The following is a 26,267-nucleotide window of genomic DNA, read 5'->3' on the forward strand; positions in this document are numbered from 1 at the left end:
CAATTCATTACGTTCGACCGTTTTACAAGTCACGTCCGACGTACATACGACTAAGAAATTAATCGAGTCACATACACAGCGTTGGAGAAAAGACGATCGTGCCATGGTCTGACGCGAAGGACAGCACGAGCACATTAAAATGTTTGCACTCACCAGCAACGAACTTGAAGCGGAATCCCGGAAACTCGAACGGCGAAGTGAGTCCCCGGCTTTTTGGCTTCTTGCCTGAGCAGGCCCATTTAGAACACATTCATAGCGCGATTCGGTAACTCATGTGACATTAAAACGCCAAGCGAGGATCCAACCGAAAGGGAAATGTACTAGGAAAGAGGAATTCGCAGAACAGCAACACCGACAACGCCGACAACGCGACCAGCGACATGGCTTCGGTTAGGGCAATGAACTTTTTCAAGCTAACGGTCACGGCTCGATTTTTTCTTTCCATGTTGGTTTATCATTATTACCTAGCTTATTATGTTTTCTAAAAATATTAACATTAACGCACTCAATTTAGTCAATTGCGATTCTTTTTGACCCTGTTTTTTTTGTTTGTTTTTGTTTTACAACTTTAGTTGTCGCCATCCGGCTTGAGGAGCGCTGTGTATGCACGATTACCGGAAGTGGCCTTGAGTGGGACCACTGGTTATGATTCCACTGTGACGCCAGCGGCAGACCAGCGACATCTTTACCGCCGGAGGTATTCCGGGAGATCGACGAGGAGGGCAACGACGGCGCCAACACATAGCCGACAGCACTGCGGGCAGGGCATGGCAGGGGCGCAGGGGTCCACGGCCCATACTGCCCATGTTGCCCATACTGCCCATACCACGCTGGGGAGTGGGATCCCCCGTTACAAAGGGGTTAGCCGTATTTCTAAAGCCAAAGTCAAGCCACTGGCTAAGCCCGGATAATACTTTTCCCGCGTAAAGTTTGTATTCGCGATGTTCGCATCGATTCTTCGTTTTTTTTCGCCAGTTTCTTTTGCAGTTTTGTTTCCGTTCAAGTCCGCCTAAGTGTTCCTTTTCAATCGGGGGGATGGCGTCGGAAGCGGCAGATGACTCGGAACGTGGTAAGTGTTCTCTTTCTCGCACTGCACCATTCACATAGCCATTGTAGCCCAATGATGTCGGCCAGAGCGCGGGTTCAGCGGAAGATGATCCGGCGCGTAAATGAGTGTATCGAGCTAAGTTTACCCAAAGATCCAATTTGTTCCACTGCTGTTGAAGATCAACGCCCGTCTCTAGAAGCAACGGTGTCTTCTGCATGCGATAGCACTCGACAGGACCATTTGATCGCAAGCGCGCTGCAAGGCACCACCTTTGGCAGCCAATCACGGTCAGTAGTTTGTGATGATCAGCCTACTGGGAACGGCACTAATTCCTATACCCGCAACGAAAGTACGCCTGTGCATAACGATATCGCACTGAGCGAACTCTCCGATATACAAGACCACGTGTTGCCTTTCCGCAGGCAGCTGCAAAGGTGGGCGGTCGAATCGGGCAGCTCTCACAATGCAGTGTACAAGCTTTTGATCCTGTTGCGCACTCATTCGTGCTTTTCTCCTCTGCCTTGATCAGCGAGAGCGTTGCTCGACACGCCTAGAAAGGCCTTGGGAATCGAACGTATTGGCAGGCCTGCGCAGCCGTAGCTTTGGCTATTGTAACGCGCTCCCCGACGGCTGAACGAGCGAAGGCGCGAGGAGAAAAGCACAACAGAGTAAAGCCCTTCGATGTGTTTGCGTTTGACACAGAGCACAACACAGCGCCCCCTTGTTTGTGCAGCGCTTAAAACAAAACTTTTTGTTTTTCTAAGAATATCTGCTCCAAAAGCCACTTTTGCTGCTTCGAAACACTCTTTTGGCTGCTCCAAAAGGTGCTCCAAAATGGCTTAGGCCAATCACATCACTGCATCAAGCTAAAACCCGGTCCCTCTAAGGATCTGAAAGAAAAACAAACGCCCAATATGATTTCATTACTTCAGGACCCTGGTGACCGCTCAGTTAGACTCGAGGAAGGGCAATCCCTGCTTCTTGACACTGGGGGTGCCATCAAAAACAATCTGCTGTCAATTGAAAATAAGGTAACCGACATCCACAGCAGACTCGCTACCGTAAAACAAAATATATCCAGCGTCGACACCGTTCAGCAGGCATTAAATGCTATAAGCCAAACCACTGAGATAACTTAATATTTTTTATGGAATCCCCTTCATTGCCGGAAATGTGGCCGATGTCAGATATCAAAGTATGCAAAATAATATTAATAAAAAAAAAAAAGCTTCACCTTCACATTTTCTCTGAAAGTTTTGTCCGTGCACATAGGCTTGGTCGTGTTTTTAGCTTCGATACGTGCTGACCGATTATTGTAAATTTTTTGTCTTTTAAGCCTTAAGAAAAACTTCATTTCTACACCCGAGCTTCGTGGTACTAACATTTCCATTTCCGAGGACTTGTCCATCGAAACACGCTATGTCAGAAAAATATTAATTGAGTCCGGTAAGGCGAGTAATGAACCTTTTAAACTATGCAATACTGAGCTATATGTAAACAATCCATGCTATTTCTGCTGTCCCAACGGTAATTGCGTTTTTGAACTACGACTTGATTACACTCCGAGTAACGAAATTCCTGACGTTGAAGTTACAAATATTTGCACGGCATCATCATCAAGGTATAAAACAAAATAATCAGCGTGATGGCCTCATTCATTTTGCTAGAGAAATCCAAGTTTTACTAACTAATATCTGAAGTGTCATTGGAAACCGTGATGATTTGGCGTCGCTAATCGATTCGTCATCTAGTGATATTGTGGTTTTGACCGAAACTTGGCTTTTAGTACAGTTCACAACTCTGAAATTCGGAAGTGTGAAAAGTGCTTTAACTTTTATCGTTGTGACAGGTCATTGAGAAGAGGGGACGGGTTTTTAATAGCAGTGAACGAACCTCTTGAATCTTTTTATGTTAATTTTGCTACCTCACTCGAATTTGTCTGTGTGCGACTACAGTGTGCGTATAAAAGTGTCATCCTGTGCGTATGTTATCGACCGACTGAAAGTCCTACGAGTTTTTTTTGTGCATTTACATGATGTTGTTTATGCCATTTGGGGGGGGGGGGGGGGGGGCAGCGGTGTCAAACCCAGGAGATTCTGCAGTGTAAGCTTTCGCTCCACGCTTCCAGCGGAGACCCATTAGGTCAATGATGTACTGCGGATGTATCATTTCTACTTTAAGGTTTAGCGCTGCGTGAGCTTGATTTTGCAGACAGTGTTTGCTTGTTTACAGTGCTGCGTTAAGAACATAGAAAAAGTACTTGAGTAAAGTTCAAAGTCAATTACTTAGAGCTTATGTACTTCAAGTATCGTAAGCACACCAAGTGCGATGTACTTGAAGTAAAGTACTATAAATAGAACATACTTTTAAATTAAAGTACAAATACTTTTTAACACAATCTTTTATGACGCCCTTTAATACCACATTTTTCTTATTGTATTTTATCTGGTATGCATTGCTCCAGGGGTAATCGGAGGAGCATCAGTTTTTTTTTCCCGGAAATTGCGGCAAATATTGGATAAAATCAAGCCTCCACGGAGTAGTTCTTTTACTCTGGCTGACAAACCATCACGAGACATTTATAAGGCACTTTTTTTTATCGGTCTCGTAGCTGCCATTATGTCACTGAGAGAAATTACCAGATGACGTCTCGAAAGACGATAGCGCGTTTTAACATGACGATACACGCCATTTTTTGTTTCCGAATTTGTGGAATGCACTTTATAAAGTCCGGAATTATACATTCTTCAGAAATTACCAGAAAAAGCACCGTAGTAAAGAACCAGTACAGGCACAGAGAATGTATATCAAGTAAAGTACAAGTTTTCTAATCCTACTTAAAATAGTACTTTAAGTATTCCGTGTGTAAAACACCTCCCGATTCAGCTTTTTTCTCAAAAACGTCGCATCGTGAAAGACCTGCATATTCTAAGTCTTGGGAGTAAAGGCAACGCAAAGAGATCATGACATCTTTGCATTGCCCTTTTAGCATGCTATCCTTCAAGTACAGCACGAACTACAAAAGCTTCAGAGCGGGTGCAGCATTTTGTTGGCTCCTTTGGGGGAGACTGCAGCGTGTACACCTCGTGTAGTGGGTGAGAGTTCCTACGTTGGGGAGAAGTTGGGACTAGGGATGCCGCAAACTTTTTTAGAACCGAAGTTTCGATGATCGAATCAAGTGGTTTGAAAGTTTCGAAAGATTTTGAATTTTCAAATTTTCTATATCGTAAGATTTGACTGAAGTCGAATTTCGAACTTGTTAAGCTAAGAAGTTCGACGCTTTTCGAACCGTCGAACTTATTACGGTAAAATATTCTATCCTTTTCGAACTTTCGAACTTATCACGCTGCAAAATTTGATGCTTGTCTAACTTCCAAACTTGACTGACCAAAATATTTGATCATTTTCGAACGTTCGAACTTCTTGCACTAAAAAGTTGGAAGCTTTTCGAATTTCCTATGCTAAGGAATTCGATAATTTTTTAACTTCCGAACTTATTTATCAAGAGAATTGAAAAAGTTTCGAACTTTCGAATCCTGAAAAGTCAGAAGTTCGACGAACTTCGAACTTTTAGGGTAAAAGTTCGACCTTCGTCGAACCTCGAAAGAGCGGTTGACGACTTCATTTGAATTCAAGTAGTGAGGTACATTCCTAACTTTTTTTCTCGAACTTTTACATGCGGTGCTGCGTTCCTTACGAAAGACAATGCCGTTTATTTCAATGTTCTGGCATGCTTAGTTTTAAAGAAATAAATTCCCGAAGGGGCGAGGAAGGACGACGGGTTTTTGACGATTATCTTTTGTGCCAGATTTGAAGTGCGCTGTAGCCGAAGCTATTCATGGTCGAGATGTTAAACGTTTTACGAATGATCTATGTGTAGCCTAGATAAGTGTCGTCTTAAGATGTGATTATTGTTATTCAAGGTGAGTTTCGAAGAAATGTCCAAACGTGTATCTACATGCAATTATGCCCTAAACTTGGTATTTATTTTCGTCTAAATTGTTTGAGGTATCGCATTTGAATTAACACCACAGACAGTACATATCATTGCCATCTGCAGAATACAAAATAATGTATTTATTGTTTTTTCATGTTAAGGAATAAATTAACTCATGGGAGAAGATTTCTTATATTCCTCAAGTTCAGCATGTCATTAAAAGAAAACATTTTTTTTTTCGCTTCAAGTTCCTGGGACGTGTTTCTTTTAGCCTGTACACATTTTGGAAGGAGAAACTTGTTTCGAAGTTCTGAACTTCTGAATATGCAAGAATACAACACTTCCGGCAAATTCTTGATAGTTTTTTTTTCTCCAGATTTTTCTCCCCGCATTTATTAATGTTTTTTTTTACTATTGGCACAGTTATTTAGGTCGAAAAAACATAGCTTTGAACTTCCGAACCACTAAGCATGTGACGAGTAGTGCCTTCTGACAATCAGTTTCTAACAATGACCATCCACGCATTCTTTTATGCAGTGAAGAGCAACAATAGCTATTTATATGCATAAATAATTTCAGATTAAAATATGGTTCGACCACGCCCTCTTTCCCCGTATTGTTTTCCTTACAAAGGGGGGAAAGGGGGGCTGAAACTCCCCCTCCCCTTCCCCCCCCCCTCCCCCTTCCCCTCCCCCCCGGCCCGTTTTTCCTCTCCGACGCCACTTGTATGGTCGAACGCTCCTCGACCTCGAGTTGTGTAGGGTTCTGTGCTTTTTGCGAGGCGATTCCTCCGTCCCAGAAAACAAACCTCCAGGACAATTACAAACTTAACTTACTATATGCCAGCGTCACTCGGGCGGCGTTCGATCGGATTACTACCAGCGTTCAAGGGATGGGGAGGTAGTTTGCCAGGTCACTTCAAGGCTTTTCTGAGCCTCAACCTCCTGCCCGCCCGTGGCCGTTTCGAACTGGATGAGTATCGTAATACAGTGTGTTTGTGTGATCACTACTGCGTGATGCAGGTTAAAGACGCCCCCCCCCCCCCCCCCCAACCCCCCCGGGTCGGCAGTCACAGTTACTGATCTATGGCCACACGTCACCCTGCACTGGCAAATTTTGGGGACACTCGTCGTCTCCTTTAATTGCCTGACCAACTTCGCAGAGTCTAGATATCGCACCCTAACTTTTGTAAACTTGATTTCATGAAAACCAGTGAGTCGTGGCAACGTTATTTGAAATTGAAACTGTGGAGGAACTTGAAAACCGGACTTCGAACTTTGAAAACTTAGACTTGAATAAAATTCAAAATCTTCGAAGTTTTTTTTTTCCGAATTTAGCGTTAAAAAAGAATTGAAACCTTCAAACTTTATGCAGAAAGAAATTGAAATCTTAGAATTGTTCGAACTTCATGTTTATAAAAATTCAAAGCTTTCAAAGTTTTCGAATTTTATTTCCAAGGAATTTCGAAATCTTCGAATTTTTCGAACTTCAGATCCCAAGAAATTAAAATTTTTCAAATATCTCGAATTTCAAGTTAGGAAAGTTTGAAATATTTGAATTTATCGAACCTCAAGTCACAAAATATTTGAAATATTCGAACCCGAAATTTTCGAATTTGAAACTCCACTGTGTTCGAAAGTTGTGAATTTTTTAAATTCAAACCTCGGTCGGTACGAAAATATCGAAATTTTTCAAAATCAAACCTTAGTTCGCTTCGCAAATATCGAAACCTTTCTAAATCGAACCTCGGGTGGTTCGCGACATCCCTAGCTGGGAGAAACCTTTCCTTTAAATACGTCAAGTCTCCTTGAGCTTCGAGGCACACAAACACAAAAAAGCCAGTCTTTGGCGGTAGTTCCGCATTTACTGGGTCTCAGTTGCGACGTGTCTGTCCGCTCCCCGCGCCTTGTAGCAGAATTGTAGCAGTGGGGGCGCTTGGCTCGTAAACATTTTAGGGGGTTTCGGGCCATCTAAACCACTTCCCCCCCCCCCCCCCCCCCCTTCCTGCCCACACAACATGTTTCCGCCTATTCGCAAATATCGGCTGACCTTCCAGCATCTTATCCATTTTTGTGGAGGAATGTTTGTTACAAACAAACCTACCACTAAAATTCGAAAGTTACGCTGCGTGTTCTTTGGGTTACCCGCGGTTCCTTTTCACGAGTGGTAATGCTCAATGACAATAACAGCGTGATGACCTTATAAAAGATTGAATATAAGGTGGCATCTCCGTTAGCAGACGCAAGTGTTGCCACCCACCACTCTGTGAGAGCCGCCCAGCAACATTCAGGGACTCTACCCCGGAGCCACCGCTGCCTCTTCAGCCTTGTTGTCTTGTTTTTCAGGACTGGAGTTATCAACCGGCAGAAGTAGATACCTAAGGTTGTTCCTCAGCTAAAAAACACAATTTATTAATCTCATACGTGATGTGTCTAACAGTCGACCAAGGCAGTACAGAATGACGAAGGAAAGAAGATTCACACAGCAGACATCGAAATCTAAACAACTTTTAAGAAGAAGAAAGAGCTGAGACGACTGACACCCGAAGATGCAAACACAGCTGTACTGCATTCACCCTCATTAATCTGAGACATAATGGGTCGCATCTTCATACGCCTCAGCCCCAAACCAAGTTTTAATACTCATTGTGTTTTCCGAATATGGCGTGTCTAATTCACGAGAACAGAATTTCAATCACAGCATAATATAGCAAGGGTTGCAGTGGACGATAAATCTGATCTACTGATTCGCTAGGTCGGCTCTGAATATTAACTGGTTGGGGTGATCAGTGCATACTCATCTCATTCAAATGTAAATCTTAACTGTACTCTCATTGCTCATTTGCGATGCCTGTCTTTTTTTAAAATTTCGCACCCAGTTTCAGCTTGCCGAATATACATAGTTAAAAATACAAACAAGTATTGTCGCTTCCCGTTCCTTCCTGTTTATTAACCGTATTCTTTCTAAACCTTGCAGATCAAACTCGTCAGGACTGGGGACGCAGATGGGAACGACACTTCACAGCTTTGGAAAGGTGGCCTGTCACAGGCCGAATCCCCCTTCGGTGGTGCAACGCCTTTGTGCTATATTATGTCTTTACACGAATGCGACAGAGCCAGATCAAATGAGATGGCTACAGTTGAGCCTGCTGCACGCAAACTTTCTATTTTCTGTTTTACCTCACTTTGCCTATTTACTGCCCTCACCCCCCACCCCCCCCCCCCTGCCCCTCCCACCCCTTTCAAAGCCAAAAATGTTCCAAAAGCCGGGTGAATTCATGATTGAAAAGGTTTACTCCGACTTAACATAACAAATTAATAACAAAAGGTACAGACGTTTCGCCACCTATGCAGGTGGCATCTTCAGTATACACTGACACAAATGAGGTGAGGTCGACCAGTCTACTTATCACACACGTCCCCGTAAACGTCCGGCAGGGGGCCACGGTTGGTGTTGCACACCGATGAGTCACGGCGAATGAACCAGGACTCGACGAATTTTCTTTGCCCCCGCCTTTGTTCTCGGGCCAGCGTCGTCGCTTGTCCAGGTCGAAACTGTGTCCTGTCGTCCAGCAGTGTTCGACAAGTTCCGTCTTGGACCGCGTGGCATGGGTGGCCTTGGCAACGTCCCTTTGGTGTTCTTTCAATCTCGTTGCCCTCTTTCTACATTTATTGATTGAAACTGTATAATCCCTCAAAGTATGCCTTAATGTGGACAAATTAAATAGTGTGTCTTACTTTTGGTTTATTATGTAGAATCTCTGAAGGTGGTGTCTTATTTCTAAAACGGTGAAACAATGTGTACTATCTGAGTGTTTGCTTTATTGTTTGCTCAAGGCAACTGTACTAATTTCTTACTGCCATGCTTACAGCCGCAGATGCATAAAACACGGGTGACTACTTATAACCGGCGGCGCAGCGGCCAGTCGTCAGCAGTCACAACATGGTTCACAAGCCCCTCCGGTCGCAAGCAGTCACAAGTGTGTGAACTGCCGAAATTGGTTCCTTCATGACAGTACTTTCATCTTGGGCCTAGCAAAACTCTCTGCAGACATGTTCCTAGCGAACACATATGTGTGCTTTGAACACGTCCGCAGACGGTTTTGTTAGGCCCAGTATGAGAAGACACGAGAAAGAAACGTGCCTCAGACGGTGTTTGAAGGTTGTCTTCTGCTTGGTGTACGAGCAGTGTGACTGGAACTTCATGGAGCGAGTCAAGAAAACGTCAGCAGATGATTAGTCTGCTAACGTAAGTGAACAACGGAATTCGTCTGCTACGAAGCGTCATTCGCAGACAAAATGAAAAAAGAAAATACTTTCATGTCTTCCGTTAACGGACCAGAATATAGGCAGCCGTCTGCTAAAAGCTGAGTGCCGCGACAAAGTGATGCGCGACGCAAGCTGAAACTATAATGATGTGCTTTACTTCCGGTTTGATGCTATCTACTCCTGTATAATAGCTGAAATTCTCCTATGTATGCAGTACTCGGGACAAATACTTTAACAGAGCAAAACGCTGGGATGTCATGTCCAATCAGTAACCGAGAATGCTATCGCTCTCACCAGGTACCAAACACTGACCCCTAAAGTTGTTTTTGAAAAGCTGGCGAAACAGGTCTGAACAAAATCAATATGAAGAGCCAGGCACGTAGTGCGGGGGGGGGGGGGGGGGGCGGCCTGGTCCCCCCCCCCCCCCAAAAAGAAATGTTTCATTTTGCTGAGACCTTCTTTTCCCCCTCCCCCTCATACAGCATTTTGTCATAGGCGGCCCCCCCCCCCTCCCCCCCTTCCTTTCCCCTCCCCCGAACCAAAATCCTGGCAACGTGCCTGATAAGAGCCATGTTTCAGCTTGAACCTTGCCCTCGGGGTCCAAGAAGACTTTAGAGAGGAGGTGGCTAGAAGTTGTTAAAAATGCATAAACAAAACTACGAATGAACTAACGAAGGATTTGAAATGTGTAAAGTGATGGCAGTCTTGAAGATGAGACATCTTCAAAGGGAAGCTGAAGCGGTTTTGTAATTTAAAAAACAATTTAAAAAAAGATCACTGCTCTGTTGTGGAGATATTGAAACAAATCCGGGTTTCATGAATGCGGAGCAAGCTCAGCAATTTTCACAAATGTTCCAGTTATTAAATGAGCTAAATTCCCGGTCACAGGGGTTTGAGGCTGGCCAAACAGCGCTAATCAGTTCCGTGGACGAAATAAAGCAAAGTCAAAAATCTATTGAAGAAAAGGTTACAAAAATCAGTACAAGGCTTGTATCCGTCGAAAAAAAGACAACTGCTTTTGAACAAGAGATACAAGGCCTACGAAAGGAAATGGGAGAGCAGAGGAAAACGAATACTGCTTTACGTCATCGTTTGGATGAACTTGAAGATAGGTCTAGGCGAAACAACGCCCTTTTTTATGGTATCGCTGATAGTGCTGCGGAAACGTGGGCTCAAGTTGAACAAAAAATAAAAAGGGCTTTGTTTGACTGTTTCGATGGCGAAACTGACCTGTCTTTCGACATTGAGAGGGCTCATAGGCTTGGCCAGTACACTATCAGTAAATGTAGGCCAGTCATCGTTAAATTTTCTTCTTTCAAGGCAAAAGAGCAAGTCATGGTTTTAAAGGCGAAACTGAAGTCAATGGACGTCAGTGTTAGCGAGGATTTTTCTTTTGCAACTCGTTTGGCGCGAAGGAAGCTTATTGAGTTTGGAAAATCAAGCGGTACTACTTTTAAACTTAATTATAACAAATTATTTCTAAATGAAAAATGCTATGTATATGACCATGACGCAGGGCACGTCACCGAATTACTTCGACCGCATAGCTCAAGCAGTGTTAGACGCCGTGATGCAGCCGATTCGGCCCCAGAGGGTGCACTTGTTCCTGTTTAGCGGTTGCAGAGGGGTGGTGGCCGTCTTGATTCTTCGTCGAACTTGTCTATCCTTTTTACGAATATACGAAGCTTAATGAATAAACGCGAGGATATAAGCTCTGTCATAGACACTTGCGATGCTAGCATTATTGTATTAACCGAAACATGGCTCTCGGCCAAAGTTAGAGACGCAGAGTTGTTTCTCGGACTGAAACAGTTCACTACTTATCGGCAGGACAGGGAGTTGCGAACGGGTGGAGGTGTTCTAATTGGAGTTATTAAAAGTATTCCGTCCTTTGTTGTAAATATTAACAGTTCTCTAGAGATAATTTGGGTGTGTATGATCATTCAACATCAAAAGTTTGTATTAGGATGCTGTTATCGCCCACCTTCTTATGTTACTGATTTTACAGATAAGCTACATGATGCGTTGAATGTAATTTCAACGCGTTTTCCAAATACGCCCCTGCTTTTAATGGGTGATTTTAATTATCCTAACATTGTTTGGGGACCGAGTGACCCCTGCTGTGACCCATTTTCAACAGACTGTGCAAAGTTCTTAAGTGTACTTTCTGATTTCCATTTCATTCAACTAGTTCACAGCCCAACGAGAGTAACGGCTACAAAGTCAAGCATTTTAGATCTGATTTTTACTACTACGCCCAACCTATTTGGTCCAATTACTTACCTTCCTGGCCTCAGTGACCACCTGTTATTACATTTTACCTTGTGCATTCGTTCAACTTGTGTCATAAATAAAAAGAATATTATCAGAGATTATAGCAAAGCCAATTTTGATGCCATTAATATTGAATTTTCTAGCTTTTTAGATGCTTTCTTTGAGAACGTCTCGGAGCGCTCTGTTGAAACTAACTGGACGCTTTTCAAGGAAGCGGTGATTTCGCTCACTAAAAAGTATATACCTTTGAAAACCATAATTGTAAATTCTACTTCACCATGGTTCAACAGGGCGCTTCTGAGGTTATCGAACAAAAAGAAACGTTTATTTAGAGCTGCCAGGCTCACGTCCTGCCCAGTTCGTTGGCAGAATTACTTCAGTGCTTCTCAGTGTTATAAGAGTGCAGTTCAGAGTGCTAAGGCTAATTTCCTCCAGAATTTGCTACCATCTATGTTAAAAAATAATCCGCGTCAATTCTGGAATGTATTGTCCCACCGTGATAGACCCTCATGTATTTCACTTAAAACACTAGACGAAACTCTGATTGAGGAATCTTTATGCACCCCCATCTGTGCTAACCCAAGCTATCATGTTGATTCCTTCCCATTAATGGATCCTATCATCATTTCTCCAGATGGTGTACTGAAGATCATCAATTGTCTTAAGCTATCCTCAGCGACTGGAATAGATGAGATTAACTCAAAATTTCTTAAAGCTACAAATCAGTACTCTTCCGTAATCCTTGCACATATTTTTGAGCAATCACTTGAGACCTGATTGGTACCAGCCGACTGGAAAATTGGTAAAGTTATTCCCTTGCACAAATCAGGTAATAAGCACGTTCCTATCAATTATAGACCCATCTCACTAACCAGCGTTCCCTGTAAAAGTTTTGAACATATAATCTATACGCAGCTCGTTAACTTTCTAGAATCTAATTCATTTTTTTCACCAGCTCAACATGGCTTTAGAAAATATTTATCTTGTGAAACGCAACTTTTGTCTATCACCAGCGGCTTTCATTCGGCGCTTGATCAGGGATCTCAGGTGGACTGCATATTTCTAGACTTTGCCAAAGCATTTGACAAGGTATCGCACCGACTTTTACTGCTCAAGTTAAGTAAACTTAACATCGACTCTAACGTGTTTAACTGGCTAGTTTCGTTTCTAACGAATCGGTCACAATTTGTAACGTGTAATGGTACTAACTCCTCTTCTGCACCAGTTTCTTCCGGAGTACCTCAGGGGTCCGTTCTGGGACCTCTACTCTTTTTAATATATATTAATGACTTGCATGCGGTGGTCTCTTCTTCAATTAAACTTTTTGCTGACGATTGTGCTATTTATCAAGTAATATCTAATGACTCTGACTCACAAAAACTGCAATATGACCTAGATTCCATACTACACTGGTGTGAACTCTGGTCAATGGAGCTCAATATTAATAAATGTAAAATAATGCGCATAACACGTAAAGCCAACTTCAATTTTGCTTATAGTATTAATAACACACCCCTAGAACTTGTAAACTCATACAAGTATCTGGGTGTGATTTTAAGTGCTGACCTTTCCTGGAAACTTCATATCAACTATGTGACTAACAACGCCAATCGAATGCTTGGTTTCCTCAAACGTAACTTTTATCTCTCCCCGTCATCATTAAAACTATTTCTTTATAAAACACTAGTTAGGTCCAAGCTAGAGTATGCAGCTTCCATCTGGGATCCCTCTACTCTTTACCTCGTTGATTCACTTGAAGGTATTCAAAACAGAGCTGCACGTTTCATAATGGCGAACTATAACCGCACCGCAAGCGTTACATCAATGAAAGATAATTTGTTACTCCCAAGCCTCGCACGTCGTCGCACAGTCTTTCGTATTTGTCTTTTTCATAAAATCTATCACCATATTCCTCAGCTTAAATCCCAACTAATCATCCCCCCCTACTTTGTTTCAGCACGCCTTGATCATCGTCACAAAGTCGGTGTCCCATTTTGCCACTCTAACGTTTATTATGACTCTTTTATTCCCAGGACTTCCAAAGACTGGAATAGCTTACCTGCATCGCTCACATCAATTAATGATCACACACTTTTTTGTACATCTATTGCCAATTTCATGTTCCCTGTTCCTTAAGTATTGTATATTTTGTTCCAATTGTTTATTATGTTTACTATTGTTCCCACTCCCCTCTGTAATGCCATGTGCCCTGAGGGTAAAATAAATAAATAAATAAATATAAATCCACACACACACGAAAAAAAAACAACATGAAATTAAATTTTTAAATAAATTTGTATTCCGTTCCTTGGGGAGATCACCAAATGGTAGCTCGAAACAAAATTATGAGGAGTGCGTGTGATACAGCCCGAATTTACGATAGTAGTATTTTTATTGCAGGTAAAAAATAAATACTACGCTGAAGATCTACACTAGCATACTCACACAAGCGTATGCGAGGCACAAAAGCTTAAAAGGAAATGACCTGAGTGTCGCCATGGTGCAAATACGCGAAATATGACGTATTAAAAAAAATCATTTCATGGGAAGTAAAACATTTTACTTTCATAATCATGATAATAATACTAACAAATAAATTCAGTACTTGCGCATATATACTGTTTGGCCCCTTTAGAGAAAATGCAGGAATAAACGTCGGCGACATTTTAATGTGCTCATCCTGGTAGTGCGGTCACATAGCTCAGAAAGCTTTTGAATTTCATGCTTACTCGCAATGCAATATGACCAGTGCTCATAAAAGTGGTTGCCTGCAGTATTGGTTAAAAATAAAAGCTTCTCCCGCAGCGCGAACCCATTCAGTTGGGAAGCGAGCGAGCGGGACAGTCAAACTCGCCAACAGGTCCAGGTTAGCAGTCAAGAGCCCACTTTTATGCTTTCGACTACATCTCCAAAATGTTTTTCGAAATGTGAGAGTAGCGTGATAATGATACAGCGTAAAGTAAGCGAGCGTTCACCTTTGCTTTTTAGCACCGTTGCCTTTAACATTCATGTGCGAAACGAAGTTGTCACGTCGCCTGGCTCTTCTGCACTTTGCATCAGCCTTAATCGGTTGTAAAAGACCTACTTGAGCGGGAAAAACAAACGCAAAACAGTGTATATGAGCGGTGTTGACCGGACCTTCCCGTTGCTCTGCACGAGCGAAGCTACGATGCTACCCAACATCAAGTTACCAAAAAATCAGATAAAATAATAGATGCTTGCAGATGTTACATACAATTATCATGAGCCTTTCATGCCATCGTGGAAAGTGTCATACATTAATGAAATGTTTAGGAGCCCTTTTAAAACAACACTAACGCCGCAGGTGCTCTTTTAGGGAGCATGAATAGCACAGGAAAGTGCTACATCTATTCAAACGTTGGCTATGATACCTTTAAAAAGAAAAACAATACAATCCGAATGTTTGCATCGGTTGTTTTTAATTTTATTTTCTCGTTGAATACGTAGCGGAACAGAGCAGTCATGCGGTTGCTGCGCGCCACTCACGCGCTACAAACGGCCACAGCGCTCTGCCATTCGCCTCAAAGATGGCGTCGGAAGGAAGCTTGGCGCCACGTCCGACAGATGGCGGCCGAATCTAAATAAGGTTTATTGCTCACGAGCGACTCGCGCTTGGCGGCCGAATGATCCTTTTATGACGTAACGACTGGTCGGGGTTTTTTCGTGTGTTCTGGCGTTTAGTTACATCGTCGGGGAAAACAAACGAAATATTTCGATTTATGGGATAAAACTACGCTGGAATCAACCTCTATCTCATTTCTTGGAAGAAGTGTTTCAGCTTCTTTTTAATGAAGACGATCAAGAGGAGAAAGCCACTCAAGCTTGTCTTGAGTTTGAAGAAATAAAAATAAAAAAAAAAAAAACATTGGCGTTGCCATAGGGACTAAACTTTATACTGGTGATGAATGGTGATCAATTTATACTGGAGATCACTTAACCAAATTATAACGTTTTATAATCAATTTCTGGATGATCTCAAAGGCTTTTTACCAAGCTATGGGGAACTCGTGAACGTGAACCAAGTATCTCAGCTAAAACTCGTTCTCCCTAAGTGGGCCCCGTTTATGTTAGTTCTTGGCAAAATGCGAGCCTGATTGATTGATCTACACTGCATATCATTTTATAAATGATGGCATTAGTCACGCGGATGCGGCACAGATGGAACCGGCAAACATTTTCCTCCTCGCTAGCGGTTTGACGCTGCATACGTATATAATGAAACATCTCGTGGAAATAGTAATGGTCAGTGTTATTTGGCCAAAACATTCACTCTTGGAAATTGTATGGTCACATAGGACTTACTTTTCCCGCGTCCTTCAGATTGAAATTTCTCGCTGGTACCCCCCCTGACAAATGGTGTTGTTATCCACGCCCTGTTTAATCTCGAAAGTGGCTTTCAGTTTTTTACTTGTTTAAACTGAACTGCAAATGCGCGTTTTCCCATTTGTTGTTTTCTTTTTTCTTGTCTCTGCGTCGTAATTCGTTATCATTTACTCCGCAGTCTAATCAAGCAATGAAGAGCCAACTAGACCAATTCCAAGCGCTGGTACCCTTCAGTTTTAGATTTGCTCATCCAATGTGACGATAATTGAGGGCATGTAAAGTACCTTTGTCTTGGAGACTGTTTATTAATACTCATTCTTCTCAACTTTGCAGGCCGAGCTAACCGGAACTGCTCTTAAATGTGAGCAACCCTTCGCTGCCTAAAAAGGAGGGGCAGCCACCAGCTAGGTCAACTTCTGCAGTGCGAGACCTTTGGGCTACATTTTTTCCCAGATGAATGGGACCAACAAGTCGGATCAAATAAGCAATGGCCACAGCTCAGCCAACTACATGCGACATTTTTATTCCCTTCTGTACCTTCATTTGCCAACACACCATGCCCGTTTTGTTGACGTATAATTCCCAAAACCTATGGCGGTGATATGCCGTACAGTTGTTGGTTCTGTGGCATGCCTGCCTTTCTTTCAGCACTACAGAGCGGGAGTGACGTAACTAAATCCCGCTCCTTGATCGTATTTAGTTGCGTCTTTGTCGATTTGTGTGGGACCGTATTGATGTAATCCTTTACCGTATGTTCAAGGTGAAGTGAAACTTTTGAAGTATGTATTTAATAGAGAAGGATTGCCTTAATGTATGATTCACGTGCAATTTTTACAATCAATTTTTTCGGGATTTTCAGTATTCAATTTGATGCCTGTGTTTTTTCGTGATATGATTTTACCCTTTGAATTACACTGGAATACGAATGTAAACCCCTGAATTGCTCTACTTCATATGCATGATGTGTCTATGTTTGCTTGTTCTTTAAGTTTGTTCTGATTGGGCTTCTGTAATGGTGTAGTATAAAAAAAATGATACTAAAAAAAATTTGATCTTCAGTCCTAACAGAACTTGCCCACGCAGCATTCGACTCCGAATGGCAGAGAACGGACTGCGAGGACAAGGGGGCGGAGCTCTCCTTCCAAGGAGCCGAATTGCAGAGGCAACCATTGAAGATGGACCAGGAGGGGAGGACAGACGGCGGTGCGACTTCTCCGCCCAATCTTATGGTGCCCACAGAACTAACAACACCAGGTATGAGAAGACGCACACGGGACAATACTCATCCAGCCTCCTTAGCACCTTTTTGTAGGCTCGGTTTTCCAGAAAATGGAAAACGTGAGGAGTCTGATGTGGTACACAATGTTTTCCCCACGTGGAAACTTCATTAAGTTTTAATTAATGGCCTGCACCAAACCGAAAAAAATATTGCAACAAAATTTAATGTTTTTTTTTGTTTTTGTTCTTTTAGGTAAGGGGGGGTGTTACATTCCAAAGTCCAAGAACTACAACTCAAGTGAAAGTAAACAAACAAGCTGTGCTCAACTGAAGGAACATTCAGTCTGGGCACTCGAAGTTGCAATTGATACATATTATTTAATATCGGAGAAATGTATCGTGCTGAGTTGGTTATTTATTACGAAATTGTCTTTTTCTTTAGTTCCGGTTGATTGAGTAGCTCTCACAAATGCTATAAATTATTTTCGACGCATGAGGTAGCCCGAAAAGGTTTCGCTGCTTCAAATGATTAAAGATTTTAACGTTAATTTGTGTCGCCGAAGTCGCTTTAGACTGGCAAATGTCCATATCAATGTCGATATAGAACCGCGTTTTCCTCTTTCAAATCGCTCGTAAAATATTCGCTGTGTACTTTAGTGATTTTTCAAGTTTCTAAGGTACACAACGATTAATAAACGAGCCTATTGAATGCTATTTTGTGTAACCTTATAATCTGTGTGCGTGTAAACGACCCTTCCACTGTTACTTAGTACACAGTCACGATCATTATGAATGTCAACGCGCTATCACCCAGCGCTCCGTACTGGCAGCGGTATGCAGCTGCAGCGTTGTAGGCATTACCAAAAAAAAAAGTAAAGAAATATGTTACTCGTTACTTGCAAAATAAAGGAATGCGATATCGTAATCGACAGAAAGTAATGCACAACATTTGTTTTTTATAAGAAGACAGTAAGAGCGCTTTTGCTATATTTTGGCGACAGCGTGATTCGACACTGGGATGACAGGCGCTGGCTTTAGGGTTTTTATAAAGTGGAAATGTTTGCATGGGGAAAACAGTCAAAATTTAGACGCAGCCTACGCTACAACCTAATCGGACAAATCAATCAGCGTCAAAATCACAAGTCACTTGGCCTTGTGTGTTTATTTCAGTGATGACAGAACACGTACAAAAACAGAGAATACCATGATGGTTCCCTTTTCCCTCTTTCTGATAATTCCCCTCAGCTTGTAGCATCAGCTGCATCTGGACTGCAGGTAAAGTGTAGTATAGAAACTGGCAAAAAAATATAGGTGTACTTTTTTTCAAGTTTTCAGAAGATGTAACAAATTACTTAAATACGTTACCCGTTATTATGGTGCCTGGAACGCGTCTCCGACTGGTTTGTTTAGCGCACTCAAAAAAGTGGTCCCTTGATTTCTGCCTGGTGACGTCATACAAGTGTCATGCTGTCGCTGGTCGCGATCCTGGCGGCGTCCCAACAGCGGTGGTGTTTGTAGCAGACGCTTGATCTGCTCAAAGCCGCTCTCAAGTGTGGCGGTCCACGAAAGTTTCGGCAGCCAGAAGTTGGGACGCCATGACGACAGCGACACTCGTGTTCGGTTGTGCTACTCGCAGCCTTCTCGTTAGCATTTCTACGACAGCCGCCAGGATCGTGAGATGCAAGAGCATGACACTTTGGCTTCGGTGACGTCATTTGTTGCCACTTCGGGACCATTTTTGATGTATGGGCGGGATAGGACGCTAATCAAACCAGTCCAAGACGCGCTCCAGGCACCATACCATTACTGTCTTGGAATAGTACCGACTACATTATCACGTTACTAAAAAGGTAAGGCGATACTGTTAACGACACTACTTGTAACACGTTACCGCTAACACTGGGCAGCAGCGGCCGCGACGGCTTGAATTCCATTTCGTACTTGGTTTGGAGAACGCGCAAGCCACCACAGCTACGGCACGATAGGACTCCCAGAGTCAAGTCTTTAATGGTCACCTGTAGGCCTTTACAGGCATTGTGAATGAACATTTTTAACATCTGAAATGAATGAATAACTACTTTAGGCCGCAACTGCATAATGTAATAGCTGCGCCAACCTTTCTTGCTTTGTCGTGTCATCCCAACAGACTGCTTCGGAGCATGCTATGGCGACAAAGTGGATACCTTTGTTCGTGACAGCCGCAGAGGTGGCACCTCTCCCCAGACCAACAATTCTGGCCCACACAAGCAGCAGACGCACCGACGACCGAAGAAGCACCCGTGCCGCTTCTGTCCTTACTCATGCCTTTCCGCAGCGGCTGTCGCCATCCACGAGAGGACTCACACTGGCGAGAGGCCCTTCAGTTGCGATGCCTGCGAGAAAACATTCACGCAGAAGCCTCACTTGATATCTCACGTTAAAATTCATACCGGAGAGAAGCCGTTCAAGTGCAACACGTGCAGCAGGGCGTTTAGTCATAAATGGAGCTTGGCGAATCACGAAAGAATTCACACCGGAGAGAAGCCATACAGGTGCAACACGTGCAGCAGGGCGTTTACTAACAAAGGCAGTTTGGTGAATCATGAGAGGACTCACACAGGAGAGAAGCCGTTCAAGTGCAAGACGTGCGGTAGAGCGTTTGCGGCTTATAGCGATTTACTTAATCATCGGAAAATACATTGCAAGTGATCGAAACCCTTACATGCATCATAGTTGTGGATAGGGTTCAAACGAAATACTCGAGCACCGACGTGTGTTCATTTGGCTTGGCGATAGGCCTGCAAGGGTTCTACTTGCGAGCAGTGTGTGTTTCGCATGCTTCAAAATCTCTCAGCCTCTTATTTATCGTGTTAACACAGATAAAAAAAAGTGAATTTACCTTAAACGAAGCGAACATAGTTTTTTTTTTGTGCACGATAGAAAAAGAAAATACTTGAAGCCAAGTCTTTTTTTATTCATTTAGAGTCATTAATCACGTGCTGCTCCTGGAGTCTCTCGGTTGTCTGTAGGGTCACTTACGTTCCTTACAAGTCGGCCTACTCATGACCATAAATATACAAACTTCTAAAATAACTAAGGTCTTTCAATAGCAACAACCTTGAATATTGCAAATGTTAGAAGGTATTCGAAACTATTTAACACACTGAGCTGGAAACTAATGCTTTGCTCATAGGACTGCAACAGAATATACATGACTCGAAGATTTAGAAATGCAGTGTAATTTCCTACCTCATTTCGTTATATTCTTCGTCCTTTTTCTTTTTGACCGATTTGAGTATCTGAATTCTGATGACATCATTCAATGTGCTTGCTACATGTAATACTCGTATGTATGTCTTCCTTTTGCATGATTTTATTCTTTTTTGCACATTCACGAAGACGGTTCTGATCATTGAGGATATTCATACTTTAAGTGCTATTCATTTGGTGTTCATAAACATTTCGTTTCATCTTAGGTACGAGCGCAGACAATGTTATGAGCCGGAGGACCAATAAAACAGCGCAAAAAGCGCAACGCCATGGCGTGCCCTCTGCGCTTGATAGGACTAGCCGGTGGAGGAGCACGCACAGAGAGATGGCGACAGAGAACTCATTATAGCTTTGTGTCTCTTTCGCTGTTTGATTGGCCCTTCGGCTCATAACATCGGCCGCGCTCAGACCTAAGCTGAAACAAAGTATGGTTTCACTTGAATTCGTCAAGCTTTTAAACATTCGAAATTCCTCTTGTAGTAAACGAATCATATACATTTGTTGTACTAAAGGTATAATTGACCTGATTTTGTATTCATCTATCTAAAAACTGTATAGGCATAATCCATCTAAATATGTCTTAATCTGCAGTGACTGTACAGTGGTTGTCACTATTGCCATATGCAGCAAAATTGATGGAGGTGGAGTCCTGTTCCCAAGCGTATAAAACATTTGTTTTGACATATACAGGGTGTGTCCGAAAACGGGCAAAATCGCTACTGCAAAAACGACGCATCGCACAAAAAAGAAGCCTGTTGCCATAGTGGTGTGTGTCCAAGGAAAGTTGCTAGAGCTCAATATAATGGGATATTTTATAAATTCCGAGTACTTAAATTGTTAAATATTATTCTTAAAGGATGGTTTCAAAGATAATATTGTTCGGCATCATTGAGAACGACTAAATGCACCCATGTTATAATGGCATGAGGCGCATGTGCAGCATTTTACGGCGTTCTGAAAAAATGCCTTATTTGGACACGTATCTGGCTCTCGGTTTCTTATCGGAGAGCATCTCCGTGTGGTCAATCTCGCCTTCCGATTGCCCGCGTAGAGATGCACTCCGATAAGAAGCTGAAAACAAGACAGGCGTCAAAATTGAGTATTTCTTCAGAACGCCGTAAAATGCTGCGCGTGCCTCATACCTGTAGCATGGGTGTTTTATCATAGTTTTTGATGATGCTCAGCAAGATTCTATTTGAAACCATGCCTTTAATATCAATAATTAGCAATTCATTTATTAAATATATCACTCACCTAATTTTATTGAAGGCTAAAAGTTTTTCTTAATGGCAGGTGCAAAGGGCCTAGAGTGGCAGGGTGGTGGAAACTACGAGCCCGTTGGACCAGTTTTACGTTGATCTTTCGAAGCATGCCCGCGCTCCCAGCTATATCCACGCAGAAGGCATAATCAGCAATGAAAGGGAGGCGGTTGTCTGGTCAAGCAAGTATGTACAGCAGTTCCCGCCGCACTGTCAGCTTCAAGGGGCCGTGCAAAGATATTGGGTATTGGGCTTTCTGGCACCTGTGGGACCCAAGCACTGTTGTGCCTGTTATAGAAAACACGTAGCAAAATACCGTCACTCTTTAGATCGTCAAAACTAAACGAGTTCTGAGATTCGTTACCATCCTAAGAACGTAACAATATACCGTTACGGTTACTTTCAAAAGAGAACGGACGTTACTTTTGCGCCAATTTGAATATCACTCATATTCGACAGTGAAAGGCCGAGGATATGAACTTAGACAACAGTTCAACTTCTACGGAGTCATTTTTTTGTGTGTTATTAGTTTGTAAGATTTGTTGCATATGTTTATTATTTTGAAAACTGGCTTTATCGACTGTTCTCTTTTTTATTTTCTCTTTTTTCGCAAATAATTTAGTAATTTTTTGCACGACCATGAGGGCTCAGCAATAAACTTCGGTTGAATAAAACGCTGGTTTGAACAAAGAAGTAACCACGTGTCGCCAAATTTTTTCTCCATTTGAAGGGATACACTCTTGGGAGTATTTATAGGTATTTCCATGAAGATGGGGTATAATGCATTATATTACAGTATACCCCTTCTTCTTGGGAATGTTGCAAAAGGCTCTGCGACTTAACTCTTTTAGAAAGTCGGCGAACCAGCGCACTCAGTTGGGCACGCGCAGAGTGGAGATTGCGAACAGCTTCACTGATTCTTTCATGAGTTTGTTTTGAAAGCCCTTAAAACCCGGTTTCAAGCGCACTTAAAGCAGTGATATTAAAGGTGTGTCACAAAGCGGTCCGGACATGAATAAATTGATAAAAAATTACTGACAAGGACAATATAACTAGGGTTATCTGGTGGAGAAATTTTAGGACCGAGTTTAGTGTAATGAATAGTAAATTAGGCGACGCTCTTATGGGCGAAAAGAAGGATGATTCTATTCATGATAAGACGAAGCCGCGTTGTAGGCAACATAAATTACTGATGACAACAGTAGGCTAACGACACATTCCGAACGTGATTAAGCGTGGAACAGCGACAGTTAGTAAAAAAAAGAAAGAAAATGGAACACTGACAATGACCTATCGACCCTAATCGTAAACGTTTGTCACGAACGCAACTGCAAAAGATAGTTATTCCTTCAAATTTGCCGCAAAGAAAAAAAGAACATCTTATTTTTTAGACTGCCAGGTCTTTATACCAGGACTGGGGGTAGGCGACTGGGAGGTCTGCAGGGAGCCATTAAAAGGGTTGCGCTGCTACGCCCCCATTTGAAATTTTTTTTTAGCTTACTAATTTATTTGAACACGGCAGTTTTCGTCAGAAAAAAAAATAAAGCTTGTTTTGGAACACTACTCGCATATTTACTGACTATGTGATGTCGCAGATAGGGGCATATAAAAAGGTGAATGGGATGGGACGCCGGGGGCGTTGCGGCAGTAGTTTGCCTAGGGCGCTTAATGGGCCGGCCCTGCTTTATGCCGTCTGATGCCTGGTGTTGATAGGATTGGGGAACTAGCACCTGGCACCACACACCCATTTTCACAAGAACAGAAGCTGCACAAAAATTGGGCGACTGACAAAACATTCAATCGGTCGCACACACAGAGGAGCCACCGTGACGAGCGCTCCGACCAGCCCCGGAAGACGACTGCTTTCGTGCTCCGGCTAAGGCTCAAACTGGAGAATTCGATCGTTTCATCAGGAGGTGTGTCGCAAACTTCCAACTTCCGGCGCAACGTGATACAACGCCAGTGCGCTAAAGAGCCAACATTAGCCTTCAAGAAAAATAGGAAGGGCACGAAGCTGGAATGCAAGAAAAAAACTCTAGTGCTTCTCTTTTTATTGTGTTTGTTTACGACCACCATTGCTGCCGCGCGGCGTGGTCGTAAGAGGTTCGAAAACCGGTTGTGTCAGACTTTGTCGTAGTTGGTCGCAACAGTGTGAACCAGCCTTCAAGGTGTAAGAGAGTACATCTGTCATACAGCCCCTGCTAGATTGCTCATTTGCGGGTTAGAGATATGTAGCCTCTTGGATGGGTGACAAGCTCATTGCTATGTCTTAGTATTCACAAATACCACTCAGATTTGTGCTGACTGCATACAACTCATCATCTTCATTTTCTTTCTCTCATCTTCCTTGTATAATGGAAAAATACCAAGCGGGAGATCTCGTATTTGGTTGAACAACGAAGTCCCAACAGCGACCCCCGCAGGGGGCACCTGTGAAAGCAGGTGTTTGGAGAGTGGCGTCTCCACGGACCCTGAGCCATGCGGGTTCGCCCGCCCACGTCTGGCTGTGCGTGGCTTTCCCGTGTCTGGGGGAAAGGGCATCCTGGTGGTTGAGCCAAGCCCGGAGTATGTTTGGACCCTTCGGGGCTCCCCGGGCGAGGCAATACACCACTTCAGCCTCTGCTTCTCATAGACGGGAGTGCTGGTAAGGCCGGCCAGAATGATTCTGTCCTAGTCGCCACATCTACTATCCCCTCCCTTCTTTCACACTTGTCTTCTCCTTCTTTTCACTGTTTTCATTCTCTTCTTTCCTTCCTCAACTTCTTTGGCGGCGAGGGCTAACTTTGGGTGGCGACAGACCCCTTGTCCAGAACCACACTCGGTTATAGTTCCTGGGCAGTGCTAATAGCATAACGTCTCCAGCAAAGCCCTTTTTGTTATGGTGCGTTATCTATTCCTTGGGCTCCGTGGTGGGCGGCACACCACAGGTTCCGAACAAACTTCGCCTCTTATGGCAAACCCTCAAACCAAAACCCCCAGTTCTGGACGTGCCGTTAAGAGGCATCGTCCCGAATGAACAGTCATAGTAAAAGATCAAGAAGATAAAACTTTTTCAAGATTCATGGTGATCCAGTTCGAGGTCCCCGACAAACCTCTCCCTAAGATGTCACCGTTTCTTGTAGCAAAGGTTCTCGACAGTCAGCTTGGTGCTGATTACAAGGCAAAGAAACTGCATTCCGGTGATCTGCTTGTAGAAGTTGCCAAAAATTCCAGAGCATTACGCTTCTAAAATTGACATCCCTAGGTGACATACAGGTAACAGTGAGCACACATAGAACCCTCAACAGCAAAGCCTACGGTACAGCCTGGCGTTTTGGTACACTGAGGGACTTGTATGATATGGGTATCCGTGGTCGAATGCTTCGTACCATTGAGAGCTACCTCAGCAGGCGTACCTTTCGTATTCAGATAGGAACAGCTTTATCTAAAGTGCTTGTCCAGGAATATGGCATTCCTCAGGGAGGCGTTCTTAGTGTCACTTCGTTTATTGTCAAAAACTCCCTTGCATTGGCTATCCCCCCATCACCGCAATATTCACTCTATGTAGACGACCTTCAGATCTCTGTGTCGTCTTGCAATCTGTCACTGTGTGAGCGACGAATTCAGCTAACCATCAATAAGCTATCAACCTGGGTCAATCAAAATGGGTTTAAGTTTTCCTCAGATAAAACAGTTTGTGTGTGCTTTTCTTGGAAACGCAGACTACTTCCAGAACCTGTTCTTGCACTAAACAATTTCACAGTTTCTGTGAAGCCTGAGTACAAGTTTCTGGGTCTTGCATTTGACAGCAAACTAACCTTTGGTGCCCATATTAAGAATCTAAGATTAATTAAAAGCTCACAAATCACTTAATATTCTTAAAGTCCTTTCCCACCGATCCTGGGGTTCTGACCGGACGTGCCTTTTGAGGATATATCGCTCGATAGTGCGATCACGACTGGACTATGGCAGTATTGTTTACGATTCAGCGAGGCCTTCCATTCTAAAAATGCTCGACCCTATCCATCATCTTGGGTTGCGATTGGCGACGGGTGCCTTTCGCACGTCTCCTGTGCCAAGTCTGTATGCAGAGGCCAACGAGCTGTCTCTTGAGAAGAGAAGATTATCGCTGGGCTTTATGTATTCCCCGAGAGTCAGGTCCATCTTTGATCACCCTGCGCGAATGGCTGTGGAAGACATGCGCTCTGAAAGGGTGTTTCAAAACAAAGCCACAATTGTGCCTCCCTTCTCTTTGAGATTGAAAAGTGCCTGTGAGAACATGGGACTCGATTGGAGGCCTCCGGTATACTGCAGTCTACTGTTGCGGGAGCACCTTGGGAGCACCCTGTCATTAAGTGTGACCTTTCACTCACGCGATACAAGAAAGCTGATACTCCTAATGGTGTTTCTTCAGGAATTCTTAGCACTGCGAAGTCAGTATTCCGAATATGTAAGCTTCTACACAGATTGTACAAAGGCGGAATCTGCTGTTGGGTGTTCCACGATTGGCTCGACAGTTCAACTTGTTAGGCAAATCAACTCTGCTTCTATTTTTACAGCAGAGCTCTATAGTCTGCTTCTTACCATAGGCTTCATACTTGATAAAAAGCTCTCTCACTCCATCGTATACACCGACTCCCTCAGTGCATTACATGCACTGTCTTCACTAACACCCGTCAAGCACTTCCTGC

The 26,267-nt window shown here is 43.2% G+C and overlaps 1 protein-coding gene across 3 annotated transcripts in view; it reads left to right on the forward strand.

Moving 5' to 3' along the window:
* Window positions 1–815: 815 nt before the first annotated feature.
* LOC120840436 (zinc finger protein 239-like) overlaps window positions 816–26,267 on the forward strand; it is a 31,301-nt gene continuing 5,849 nt past the window's right edge. For 2 of the 3 annotated variants that reach the window (XM_040501134.1, XM_040501136.1), the window contains exons 1-4: window positions 816–1,069; window positions 8,857–8,964; window positions 16,205–16,232; window positions 16,955–17,125. In XM_040501134.1, the coding sequence (XP_040357068.1) occupies window positions 1,055–1,069; window positions 8,857–8,964; window positions 16,205–16,232; window positions 16,955–17,125 (322 nt within the window). In that variant the 5' untranslated portion in view covers window positions 816–1,054. Of the gene's footprint in view, window positions 1,070–8,856; window positions 8,965–16,204; window positions 16,294–16,954; window positions 17,126–26,267 lie in introns of those variants that run through there. The other variant, XR_006077699.1, reaches the window with a different exon arrangement.

Source organism: Ixodes scapularis, unplaced genomic scaffold, assembly GCF_016920785.2.
Source record: "Ixodes scapularis isolate PalLabHiFi unplaced genomic scaffold, ASM1692078v2 PGA_scaffold18__7_contigs__length_3171195, whole genome shotgun sequence".
NCBI classification, from domain to species: domain Eukaryota; kingdom Metazoa; phylum Arthropoda; class Arachnida; order Ixodida; family Ixodidae; genus Ixodes; species Ixodes scapularis.